This window comes from Notechis scutatus, chromosome 10 (assembly GCF_049901735.1).
Source record: "Notechis scutatus isolate UNSWTSFEM ecotype Mainland chromosome 10, rNotScu1.2, whole genome shotgun sequence".
NCBI lineage: Eukaryota > Metazoa > Chordata > Lepidosauria > Squamata > Elapidae > Notechis > Notechis scutatus.
The window spans coordinates 9,682,162-9,695,394 of NC_142018.1; the positions used below are offsets into that span (position 1 = coordinate 9,682,162).

General features: G+C 39.9%; 1 protein-coding gene across 1 annotated transcript in view; it reads left to right on the forward strand.

The window, feature by feature from the left end:
• SH3BGRL (SH3 domain binding glutamate rich protein like) overlaps window positions 1–12,844 on the forward strand; it is a 30,153-nt gene extending 17,309 nt beyond the window's left edge. Inside the window, exons 2-4 of the mRNA XM_026674664.2 lie at window positions 8,104–8,289; window positions 10,525–10,605; window positions 11,808–12,844. Of these exons, the coding sequence (XP_026530449.1) occupies window positions 8,104–8,289; window positions 10,525–10,605; window positions 11,808–11,840 (300 nt within the window). The 3' untranslated portion in view covers window positions 11,841–12,844. The remainder of the gene's footprint in view (window positions 1–8,103; window positions 8,290–10,524; window positions 10,606–11,807) is intronic.
• Window positions 12,845–13,233: the final 389 nt, after the last annotated feature.

Sequence of the window (13,233 nt, forward strand, 5' to 3'; positions counted from 1 at the left end):
ACAAAGGCAAAACATGCAGGCTGGCTCAGCTCCCTGCAGATAAATTAATTTCTCCTGGCAGCAGTCCATGGTTCCCTGTTGTCACCTCTCTTTTTTTTCCCCCATTTGAAAAGAAGGCCTGTTCTGAGCTCCATCAGCAGAAGTCCAAGCAATTTGAATGGCTGGATGCCGTAGGCCAGGGGTCCCCAACCACCAGTCCGCGGACCGGTACCGGTCCGTGGAACAAGTCCTACCGGGCCGCTGGCTTGCTGGGCGCCGCCATCTTGTTTTGATGAAAAAGTGCTTCCGGTGAGCTTTTCCGGGTGAAAGCTCACCGGAAGCACTTTTTCATCAAAACAATATGGCGGCGCCATGCCTCAGTGAGCTTTTCGGGTAGAAAGCCATTTCTACCGGAAAAGCTCACCGAGCGCTGGCGCCGCCATCTTGTTTTGATGAAAAAGTGCTTCGGTGAGCTCACGGAAGCACTTTTTCATCAAACGAGATGGCAGCGCCCAGCTGATGTCGGTACCGGGCCGCGCCATAAAAAAGGTTGGGGATACCGGGCCGCGGCATAAGAAAGGTTGGGGATCACTGCCCTAGGCCACAGCCAAAGAAGTTTGAATGAGCCCGTCAGGAACTAGGTGTCATTCCTAAATTTCAAAAAAGGGAGGGGATCACCTGTCTTAAAAACAAGGGTTAGCATAGGTTCGCGTGCGTCAACCCCACTTGGAGAAAGCCAGCATTTTACCTGGAACAAATGGGAGCATCCTTGCTCAACCTCACCTCTAGCTGCTCTGCTGGGAATAAGACTGTCGGAATCCTGGTTGCAAATGTATATGGGAAAGTTTTGGGGGCATTTTCTGCTTGCTGTTTCTTTTCCAGTGAGCTATTTAACACCGTGAAAAATTTGTAGAGATTCTCAGTCATCCAGGTCATGGTTGTCCCAAAAGGTGCTTTTTTCAGGAGGCAACTGGGTTTTGTTCTTGTTTTCGCTTCTCGTCCAAGAAGCTTCTTCAACTCTGACAGGAGAGTAGGGGAATGGAAGGATTTATACTCCTTGCAGACATCTGGACATTTGCATCCTTTTAGAGGGTCGTCGAAGTGGGGAATGAAATCTGCCTTCCTCATTGACTTCTTTTGTCAGAAGGTCACAAAAGTTGTTCACATGACCCCCAGATACTGCAACTGTCATAAATATGAATAAGTTGTCAAGCAATTGAATTTTGATCAAATAACCATGGGAATACTGCAATGGTCTTAGGTGTGAAAACTGGTCATAAATTACTTTTTTCAGTGCCGTTGTAACTTCAAACGGTCATTAAACAAATGGTTGTAATTTGAGGACTACCTGTAGTTTTTTTAATTTGGGTAAGATTACCGTCTCTAGGGGAAAAAAACTTATTACTATTCCTATTAATCTTCTCATCCCTCCTTATCGCCCATCCCCTCCCACTTGTGACTGTATGACTGTAACTTTGTCACTTGTATCCTAATGATTTTTATTGACCGTTTCCTAGTATGATTTGATTGCTTATTGTACCCTATATTCTATTTAATATTATACCCTATGACTATATAACCCTATGACTATTATTAAATGTTGTACCTGATGATTCTTGACGAATGTATCTTTTCTTTTATGCACACTGAGAGCATTTGCACCAAGACAAATTCCCTGTGTGTCCAATCACACTTGGCCAATAAAGAATTCTATTCTATTCTATTCTATTCTATTCTATTCTATTCTATTCTATTCTATTCTATTCTATTCTCTCCTCTATTCTATTCTATTCTATTCTATTCTATTCTATTCTATTCTATTCTATTCTATTCTATTCTATTCTATTCTATTCTAATTTCCTTGTTCTCTTCTCTTCTTTCTATTCTATACTATTCTCTTCTCTTCTCTTCTGTTCTAATTCTATTCTATTCTATTCTGATTCTGATTCTGATTCTGATTCTATTCTATTCTATTCTCTGGAACAATAAAAGAAGCTTCCCAGAAGTAATTCCACAGGTCTTTTCTTGGTTCTTGGGGTGGCTGACATGTTCCCTCTAAATCACCCCAGAGTCTCCTGTAAACTGCATTGCTATTCCAAGTTTCTCTTGCTTGCCTATTGCTTTTCCTTCCAGACTGGCTCAATCTCACTCCTGCATTGAGTTGTTTCCGCTCTAAACTTTCAAGACAATTTGTGACTTAAAGGAATTTTGCCAAGCGCAAATTGGGAGAGTGCTCTGCAGGAAGCAGATAGGGAGTGGAAATGCCCGTGGCTCTGGAACATTGCCTCTCTGGCCCATTAGAGAAAAGGCTGCAGTTATTTCAGTAATAGCCATCAAGAGTCCCCAACGGAAGGAGCATTTATCCCCCCCCCCCCAGAGCAGAGGTGGGGAACTATGTCCCTTCTGGACTTCAACTCCCAAATTTCTTTTGCTCGGGAATTCTGGGAGTTGAAGTCCACAAGTCATAAAGGGCCCATAGTTCTGCCCACCTCTGCTCTAGACAGTGATCAGATTAGTGATCTGTTAATAAGAGCAATAGTCCATTGCATTTCAAGGGAATATCCTGGAGCTGTTTGCAAGGAATATAAATCCTTCCATTCCCCACCATCCAGTCAGAGCTGAAGAAGCTTCTTTGGATGAGAAGCAAAACATCTTCAAAGAAAAACTAGAAAGTAGCACCTTTGGGACAACTATGACCTGGAGGACTGAGAATCTCCATAGGCATATATTGGAGAATGCTATCACAATAAATGAAGCCCAGTTGAAAGTTTTTGTTGTTGTTGACCTTTTAAGACAGGGGTCTCCAAACTTGGCCACTTTAAGACTTGTGGATGTTGAAGTCCACAAGTCTTAAAGCTGCCAATTTTGGAGACCTCTGTTTTTACGATCTTAGAATATTTTTCCTTCCAAAGTCCAGGTTTTGCATTTAGGTTACTTAACTGTGATTCTAGGTAATTATGTGAGTTGTGATACAGCCATTTAAGTATATGTCAGCAGGGTGCCAAAAAAGCCAATGCAGTCCTGGACTGCATCAACAGGGATAGATTCAAGATGTCAGGAAGTGATAGTACATTCTGTGCTGCACAGGTGAGACCACGCTTACAGATTACAGATTAAGTTGGAAGGGACCTTGTAGGTCATCTAGTCCAACCCTCCCCCAAGCAGGAGACCCTACACCATTTCTGACAGATGGCAGTCCAGTGTCTTCTTGAAAGCTCCCACAACTTCTGAAAGCAACTTCTGTTCCATGGGTTGATTATTGATTGTTCTCACTGTCAGAAAATGTCTCCTTATTTCCAGGTTGAATCTCAGTTTCCATCCATTATTCATTATCTGGCCTTCAGGTGCTTTGGAAAATAACTTGACCTCCCCACTCTCTGTGGCAGCCCCTCAAATATAGGAAGATTTCTCTCCTGTCTCCCCTGGTCCTTCTCTTCCCCAGACTAGCCATGCCCAGTTCCTGCGACCGTTCTTTATATATGTTTTAGTCCCCAATCCCCTGATCATCCTGGTTGCTCTTCTCTGCACTTTTTCTAGAGTCTCAGCATCTTTTTTTATAGTGTGGAATACTATACACCTGGAATACTTCATCCAATCCTGGTCACCACAATACAAAAGAAAACAACCCTGTGAGACTCTAAAAAGAGTGCAGAGAAGAGCAACAATGATTAGGGGTCTAGAGGCTGAACCACATGATGAATGATTGAGGGAGCTATGTATGTCTAGTCTATCAAAGAGAAGGACTAGTGGTGATATGATAGCAGTCTTCCAGTATTTGAGGAGCTGTCATAGAAAAGAATGGTCCAACCTATTCTCCAAAGCATCTGTGAATAAGAGAAGTAATGGATGGAAAATCATTAAAGATAGATTCAGCCAAGAACTTAGAAATTTCCTGACAGTGAGAACAATAAATTAGTTGAATGGCTTACCTCCAGAAGTTGTGGGTGCTGCTTCAGTGGAGGTTTTCAAGAAGAGATTGGATAACCATTTGTCCAGCATGATATGGGGTCTCCATATCAGAGATCTTTGAGCAGACCAGAAGACATCCAAGGTCCCTTCCCTCCATATTGTTCTATCTTCCATCTTCATGACCTTCTCCATTTGGGCCTCTATGGTGATACAAAGAAGGAATTTGTGACTCTATTGCATCTAAAATTCCCAGGAAGAAATGATTTGTTTTGTTACCTATTGCCTTGCGGTTGTGAGCCTCACTACAAGCAACATGATTGCAAGGGTTATTTTGTAAAAAAATAAAATAAAAATCAACCAAAATCTGATGCTCCAGATATTCTTATATTGGCATTTGTTGATTGGCTAATGGCTAATTCAGCACTTGCACCATACACTGGCCAGTCAGGTGCATCCAAGAAGCTCACTACTGTAGTAGAATAACCTGTCAATTCCACTTGCAATTCATGATGAATGTATTATGATGACTATGATCATGATTTAACACTTATATCTTTCATGTACACTGAGAGCTTATGTACTGAACACAAATTCCTTGTGTGTCCAATCACACTTGGTCAATAAAGAATTCTATTCTATTCTATTCTATTCTATTCTATTCTATTCTATTCTATTCTATTCTATTCTATTCTATTCTATTCTATTCTATTCTATTCTACTCTACTCTACTCTACTCTACTCTACTCTACTCTACTCTACTCAGCTTGTTGGGCTTAGTGTTTAAGGCATCAGGTTAAAAGGGGGAGACTGAGTTTTAGTCCCACCTTAGGCACAAAGCCTAAGGCTGGTGACCTTGGGGCAATTCCTGTTTCTCAACTCCAGAAAAGAGCCAATGGCAAGCCAGTTGTGAAATCTTGCTAAAAAAAAAAACACCTGCAGGGACTTGTCCAGGCAATTGCGAAGAGTCCACAATGACTCAAAGTGATAAGGAACAGATATACAGAGGAGTACTCTGCAAGATCTTTTACACCATAAGACTGTGTGTGCTTCTAGGGGTTGAAGTGAAGTGATCCCCATCCTTCTACACATCTTTCTTTTTGGCCCTAATGTTCCTCAAATATCCATGGATCCAAGATCGGTCTATTGCATCAGTCCATTGCAAAGCCAAAGAATTGGCTTGCATTTCTTCCTCTCATTTCCTCTTTCAGTTTGTCTTCCTACATACCAGACAGCTCAGCAACCATATTTGGAGTTAGTCTGCCTGTCTGCTGCTCTCACATCTGTTTGGTTGGAGGGCTAGACTGTTTTTGCTTGCCCATATATGGAAAAGTTGCTTGAGAAAAGTCCTGCATCTGGCTCAAACTAGAAGAAATGTCACCTCTTCAATTCTGATTTTCTCATTAGCTTCTAGCCAGCCACTCTTCATTCTGGCTTCCTGGGCATAAGGCTGATCAGGAGGGATCAGGTGTGTATCTTGAAATCCACAGTTTCCTTATTAACAACCAGATTCCTTATAATCACTCATGTCTCTGAAGCAAGGGAAGGAAAGGTTGGAGACCATAATTGAACATTTTTACTCCAAGAGGGAAATTGTTGATGCAAAAGCAACAATTCAGTCTTCCTGTCCAAAAATTGAGTGAGTCACGTTAAGCAGAGGTGGTATTCAGCAGGTTCTGACCAGTTCTGGAGAACCGGTAGAAGAAAGTTTGAGTAGTTTGGAGAACCAGTAAATACCACCTCTGACTGGCCCCGCCAATCCCATCTATTCTCCGCCTCCCGAGTCCCAGCTGATTGGCTGGGTCTTCTTTGGTTGCCCTGCACAGGAGAACGGAGCTGGAAAGCAGGTTAGTGGGGTGAGGAGGGAATGGGGATTTTGCAGTAACCTTCCCCTGCCATGCCCACCAAGCCACGCCCACAGAACCGGTTGTAAAAGAATTTGAGTCTTACCACTGATGTTAAGGTAACTGTAATAAATAGTTCCATTCAGATCAACCAATGTGTGCAGGCTTAAACTCTCTTGGTAAACCCAAGCAAATATGTGTGATTCTCTCATTCTGAGATAAACCGTGTGATAGAATGGGTGTTGAGGTAATTCCCCGTTAGGAGAATGAGCGCATACAGGGAGACGTATTTGAGAGAAGTGTTTGAATAATACACACACAGTACACAGATACACTGTACAGTAAATGTAGGTTTTTACTTCCAGAAAGGTTTGAGCAAAGTCCAAAATAAGCAGTCCAAAAAAATCATTCACAGGTAAAATCAGTCAGTTTTCATCCAGGGATAATCCAAATATCAAATTCCAGTATCAAAAACAGTTCAGTATCAGACTTACATTAAAACCAGTAATATCAGTCAATTAGGAAAAATGGAGCAACGGCAATACTTTCCAACAGAAGGAAACAGTGATACTCACTCAGACACACTCTCTTCTGAGACTAAGACTAAAACAACCCAGGTTTCTGGCTCCATCTTATGGCCGTTTGAGAAACCACACCCAATTGCATGCTCTTGCATTCCCTTAAAGATATAGTACTAAAATGTTTATCCTGGTTTATATATTTCTAACCCAAATACCTGTTAGGTGACTTATATTCCTAACAATGGGCAAGGTATTGGATCAGGATTGGAGATTTTTACTTTCTGTTCAACCTGAGATTAAAGCTCACAACTTGTTGTGGTTGTGGGAAAAATGGAAACACAATGGCTGTGTACACTGCCTTGTGATTGTGTAGGAAATTGTGGAAGACACATGTATGTCCAGGTTTCCTCTCTTGTTCTCTCTCTATATATAGGTTGAGTTCCTTTCAACTCTTAGCAAAATAAGTTTTAAATACAGGTTTAAGGAATTTAAGGATTTTTTTTCTTTTGAAATAAACAGCAAATGGATTATTAGTTTGATTTTGGAAAGTTACAAACAGATAAAGGATCCAGATGGATTTTAAATAAGATTTTGGAATTAATATAAGACTCCTTCCCATGGGAAAATGTTTTTGTTTTGAATTCTCTTTAAAAAAAAATAGGATGAGATTTTAAAGGTTAGACACAAAAGGAAGCCAGAAGGTACTTCCTTTTTTATTCCTGTCAGAACCACCTTCAATTTATAGACATACAACATTCAAAACTGAGCAAGTAAAATAGGTATAAAATAGGTCATAAAAATATAACTTGTTTTAAAAATATATGGGATAAATAGGGTTAAAACTAAATGACATACACCCACTATTGGGCCATATTGACAGCACGCCGACAAGAGCTTTGGTGGCGCAGTGGTTAGAGTGCAGCACTGCAGGTTACTTCTGCTGACCGCCGGCTGCCTGCAATTTGGCAGTTTGAATCTCACCAGGCTCAAGGTTGACTCAACCTTCCATCCTTCCAAAGTGGGTAAAATGAGGACCCAGATTGTTGGGAGCAAGAGGCTGATTCTGTACACTGCTTAGAGAGGGCTGTAAAGCACTGTAAAGCGGTTTATTAGTCTAAAGGCTAATGCTGATTTTCTCTCACCAGCATGAGTTCTGCCTCTGTACATGTTGAAGGACTGTTGTAGTTTTCCGGCAGCCTGCGGAAATGGCAGCAGAGTCGGACAGTGGAGAGGAACATGGGCCAGTCTGGGAGTTTGGGGAGGACTAGATGAGGGTCCTGCATCTGATACAGAGATGGGGCCGGGGACACCTGGGAGTTATGTGCTGATTTGCGAGCCTCCAGAATCTGACAGCAGCAAGGCAGAGGAACAAGGGGAGCCTGTTCCCAGTGCATGTGCACGCAGAGCTGCCAGAAGGCAAGAACAGTTAAGACAAAAGGGGTGACTTGGGAGTAAGGCTTGGAGGTGATTGGCCCCTCCCATAAGACATAAAGGAGGAGCAAAGGGACAGGAATCTTTGCAGGAAGCAACTTTGTTCATACTGGTCTGTTTGAAACCTGAAGTTCGATGTTGAATTTGTATTCTGTTTTGGCCTCGTATAACTAATTGGACATTTAGTCTTTGGCAGCATTTCAAGGAAGATAAAGGAGTGTGCTGATCAGACTTATCCTGAAGGACTTTGGCAGACTTCCATGGGACTATTTACAAACTGTTTGAGACTCCTTACGGGCTGTGAATGAATAAAATTCACAGCCGTTGAAATAAATAAGCATACATGAGATAGATTGTTCTTCTCCCCATTCACACAGAGAAGGGACTAAAAAGTCATTGATTCATATATATGTTTGTCCTAGATTAAAAAGCAGCAGCAAGATGTGATCGGCTTCTTGGAAGTCAATAAGATTGAGTTTGAAGAGAAAGACATTGCGGCCAATGAAGAGAATCGCAAATGGATGAGAGAGAATGTCCCAGAGGAGAGCCGGCCAGCCACCGGGAATCCATTGCCTCCGCGAATCTTTAATGACAGCCAGTACCTTGGGGTGAGCAACGGCCTCCGTTGGTTTTTTTTTTTTTTTAAATCTGTGTTGAAAAATCTTCCAAGAAGCTTTATTCTATATAAGCTTCAAATCTAGAGTCCCTGCCTCAAATGGACACAACATTTGCAAGTAACTTTTGGAGTGGAGTGAGGTGGAAAGTCCCAACAGAGGAGAAAAGCCAGATCTATTTCATTTGAACTGAAAAGGCTAAACGGACATTTTTCTTCCAGGCTACCCTTAGAAGTCTCTGGGCTATAAGCTAACCCAGTATTTCTCAATTTGAAGATGTGCAGAGTTCAATTCCAGAATTTTCAAGCTATTTTTTAAGAGTAGAAATAGAGTCACAAAGGCTTTGTTCGGAACCAAAGACATTTCTAGATGTCGGCTCTTTCTGGATTAATGGGTTCTAAAGATATTTTCATTTTCACATCTGCAAATGGGTGTCCCAAAGGTGCTTTTTCAAGAGGCAACTGGTTTTTCTTTGAAGACGGTTCACTTCTCATCCAAGAAGCTTCTTCAGCTCAAATGTCCAGCTGCTTGCAAAGAGTATAAATCCGTCTATTCCTCACCATCCAGTTAGAGCTGAAAAAGCTTCTTGGATGAGAAGTGAAACGTCTTCAAAGAAAAATCAGAAAGTTGCCTCTTGAAAAAACACCTTTGGGACAACCATGACCTGGATGACTGAGAATCTCTATAGACATTCTTCAAAAAGGTTTTGCTTTCTTTTTCTAAAGATTCCTGTCCTATTCATAGCCCTCTTATATGATGCAACAATTTAAACCAGTTTAAAAGGTGAATATTTGGTAATATATAAGATTCTGCTATCTAGGGAACCACGGTCCAATATATTTGAAATTGGCTGTATTTCGCAATTCAGAAATACTTCTTGAGGACTAACTGAACCTACTCGGTCTAATATTTTTCCAGGAACAATCAGATTCCTTGCCAAACCAGCTGGAGTATATATTGATTTTTGAAGCCAGCAATATGTAACTGAACCAGCCAAGGGAGTTCAATTCTCCAGGGATGAATGCCCTATCACAATCATCTTGTTTCTTACTAAGGGAATATCCTAAGAATAAAGGATGGGCTTATGAAGTCAACTATAAAAGAGTGGTATGGTGGCCTAGAGGTGGAGCTCTCACCTCACAATCAGGAAGCTGTGAGTTCGATTCTAGGTAGAGGCAGGTATTTCTCTCTCTGGGCACCCTGATACTATGTCTGCTGAAGGCAGAACCAAGGTACCTTCTACCATATGTGGTGGTCATGCCCGGAAGCCCAGAAATAATTGGACTAAAATATGGAGTTGGCTACAAGAGATAGTGGAAGAACGAATAGAATTTAAACTGGAATTATTTCTATTGGGAATAGTCAAAGGGAATTATAGAAAGAAGATTAAATATATTTTATTACATATTCTGACAGCTTTAAGAATAATACACGCACAGTGTTGGAAACAAAATAATTTGCCTACTGAGGAATTAATAATTAAAAAAATATTAGACTGTGCCAAAATAGACAAATTGACATTAAAACTTAAAGAGAAAGAAGAGTCAGAGTATTATGAAATTTGGGATAATTGGTATAATTGGCTGAATAATAGAAATAAATATAAAGGTGATAGGAAAATTATAGATGAAAGTAAATGATTATATATAAAGATGTATCAATGTAGATATCTGTATGAGACTGATGTGTAGAATAATTTGTATAATAACGATGACACAATACTGTTAAAATCAAGTTTAATGTGTGTTAAAGTTGAAAAAGAACAATACAAAACATTAAAAAAAGAGAGAAAATGTCTGCTGAACAAAACTCCGCATTGGCGACAGGGAAGGGCATCCGGCCATTAAAACACTCTGCTAGCTCCATTCAGTTGCCCAGACTCCACCCCCCCACAAGGGATTATGGGGTCATTAAAAGAAGATGATTATGAAGTCAAATATAATGGACAGAATAGATTTCATGTAAAGAAAAGTATTAAGATGAAATTCTAGGATGTCTTTTGAAAATAATCATTTAGCCAGCTTCTGTTCAGAGCTTAGCTGAGTGTTGGATAGGTTCCTCTGCTTCCTTGAATACCATGGAAAAAAATGGGAAATATATTCATATTTATAAATAAGCACGATGGGTCTTCATGAGTTCCTTTTCCCCAAAGATCAAAGACTTCAAACTGGTTCCTAAAGGCTGCACTGATATACTGATTTTTCTTTTCTTCCCTCTCCCATCCCAAAGGATTATGACGCTTTCTTTGAAGCTAGAGAGAACAACGCAGTCTATGCTTTTTTAGGCTTGACTGCCCCACCTGGTTCAAAGGTAGGTATTGCCACAGTTGCTTGAACACTGTTTCCTGTGCTTTGAAAGTCTAAAGGCAAGGGTTGGATTTTGAGTTTATTTCCTCTTGTGAAATACTAAGGATTGGGTCCACAGGTAACACTTGGGCTAGCATTCAGTCTCCCTGTAGCACAAACCCCAACGAGACCATCACACACGTGCTTTGATGCTGCCTCTATTACCCATGGAGTCAAGAAACATTCATTCTTCTGTGTTGACACATGGTAGAAAAGCTTTTTTCTGGGTTTTCTCCTCTCCAATAAGGAACTATTTATTATGCGAAACAGTCCTAGATTTTCTCTGGCAGCAGTTAAAATTTGCAAAAAGATACTTAGATATGGTGAATATGGGTAAACTTACCTGAGAATTCACTTTCCTTGTGCATTTTATCTTCATCTGTTTGTTTTTTTTATACATCCTTGTTCAGGGACTGTCCCTTTAGTCTGGTCTTAGGATGAATACTAAGAATTTAAATAGAAATAGTTTAGTGTTCCAGTATATAATATTACATTAAGCATCCTAGCTTTTGATTATCTTTTTGTTCCTTCTTAAAAGCTTAAGTGGTATTACTGAAAAATATGCAATTTTTCTTCCTTGTCTTATCTATTACCAAAATGGATTGCATTGTGAACAGGAAGAATTTATTTGGGATGTTTGGTTTGTCAAAGGCCACACTCTTTATTTGGCCTTGTCCTGCTCCAACAGCTATTGAAACTAATACAGGTAGTCCTCAACTAACAACAGTTCATTTAGTGACCGTTCAAAGTTATGACAACACTGGAAAAATGCGACTTATGACCATTTTTCACAGTTATGTTTGCAGCATCACCATGGCCAAGTGATCAAAGTTCAGATGCTTGGCAACTGGTTCATACTTATGACGGTTGCTATGTCCCAGGGTTATGTGATCGATCCCCTTTTGCAACCTTGCAAGCCAAGTCAATTGGGAAGCCAGATTCCCTTAATAACCAGGTTACTAATTTATCAACTACAATGATTCGCTTAACAACTGTGGCAAGAAAGATGGTGGAAATGAGTCAAAATTCACTTAACCACCGAAATTTTGGGTTCAATTGTGGCCATAAGTTGAGGACTACTTGTACATGTGATCAGATCGTGGACGTGTCTTTTATTTTATTTATTAAAAATAAACCCAGCTAACATTTCTCTCATTGTCTTTCCAGGAGGCAGAAGCACTAGCAAAACAAGGGTTGTGAATCCTTCCTCCCTCCCTTCCTCCCAGCCTCAAGCCTTAAAACTTCTGCAAAGAGAAAAATCCTGCAGCTTTTCTCCCTAAAACAGCAAAAACCAATGTGCTTAGAGGAAAAAGAAACAAAGGGGTTTTTTTTTGTTTTCCCCAAAATTACTGGCTGCTCTCTACAATATTCTGCCATATAGGCTTAACAGGAAGCCACACCAAATAGTATTATCATTATGAATGATGATAATAATAATAATGATAAATACAAAGGTGCCACAGTGAGAGAGAAAGAAATTAAATGAAGCTTCTAGAAACCCTTGATTGAATTTTGACTCTTGCAATGGATATGATTTATTCCCTGGCAATTGCATAAAAGTCCTCAAACCCTCCCCCACCCCACCACCTTTTTTTTGTGAAATTAAAAAAAGCATTTTTGTTATTTTTGCTCTCTGCGACACAGATCTGTAATTATACTTGCAGATGCAGAGAAAATCTAGCTGCAAAAATGTTTATTAATAAACCCCAGTGCCTCTACTGCTTCAAAAACCAAAATGACAAATAGGATGCCCTAAAGTTGACTTTTCTTTTAATGGCTATTTCTAAAGTTGCAATAATTTGATGCGGTTAGGATGTTTGTAGAGTTATTCTTTTGTAGCATAGATTGATGCCACTGATGGAATCAGGGCAGGATTTGCCAGGGTTGTTCAGAACAAAATAACTGTCCTAGGGAAAGGCAAGATTTTTGTGCAGTCGTAGTGAAATGTGCATTTCTAATCCTCTGGATTTATGAAAACAGCAAAATAGTTTTTATTTCTCTAAAATGTGAAGCAAATGTAATATGGGGCCAAAATACTTTTGTTATATTTTTTTTTATTAAGGAACAAGGTCAAGTAATTATGAATTAGAATAAAACTTAGTTTGATATATTGAGCTTGTAAAATGTTTTCTTGTGTAAGATGAGATATGTTAAAATCAAGGGTCCAATATGAAATAAAACTGAATAAAAGTCATTTGCAGGAATGAAGCTTGTAGGTCTCTTATGATGTAGGAAGTTCAACTGATTTTTCAGTCTGGTTTTGCAATGCTGTGTAGTTAATTTCAGCAGTTTGTCAAACTCCTAGTATTTTCACTACGTGCAACAATGATCATAATTACAAGCAAGAACCCCATCCCAAGAAACACATTAGTTACAAGTAATACTGAAAAATGTGTGTGTCCCTCCTATGGATTTGGAAAGTTGGTATTTTCCCACGTCATTGTAGTTGTGCTTTTAAAGTTGTAGCAACGTTTCGGCAGAATCTCATCATCAGGCTTCTGTATTGTGTTCTCTGAGAAGTACTCCGAGAAGCACAAAGCCGAAGACACAAGCCTGAAGATGATGAATGAGACTTCATCGAAACGTCACCTAG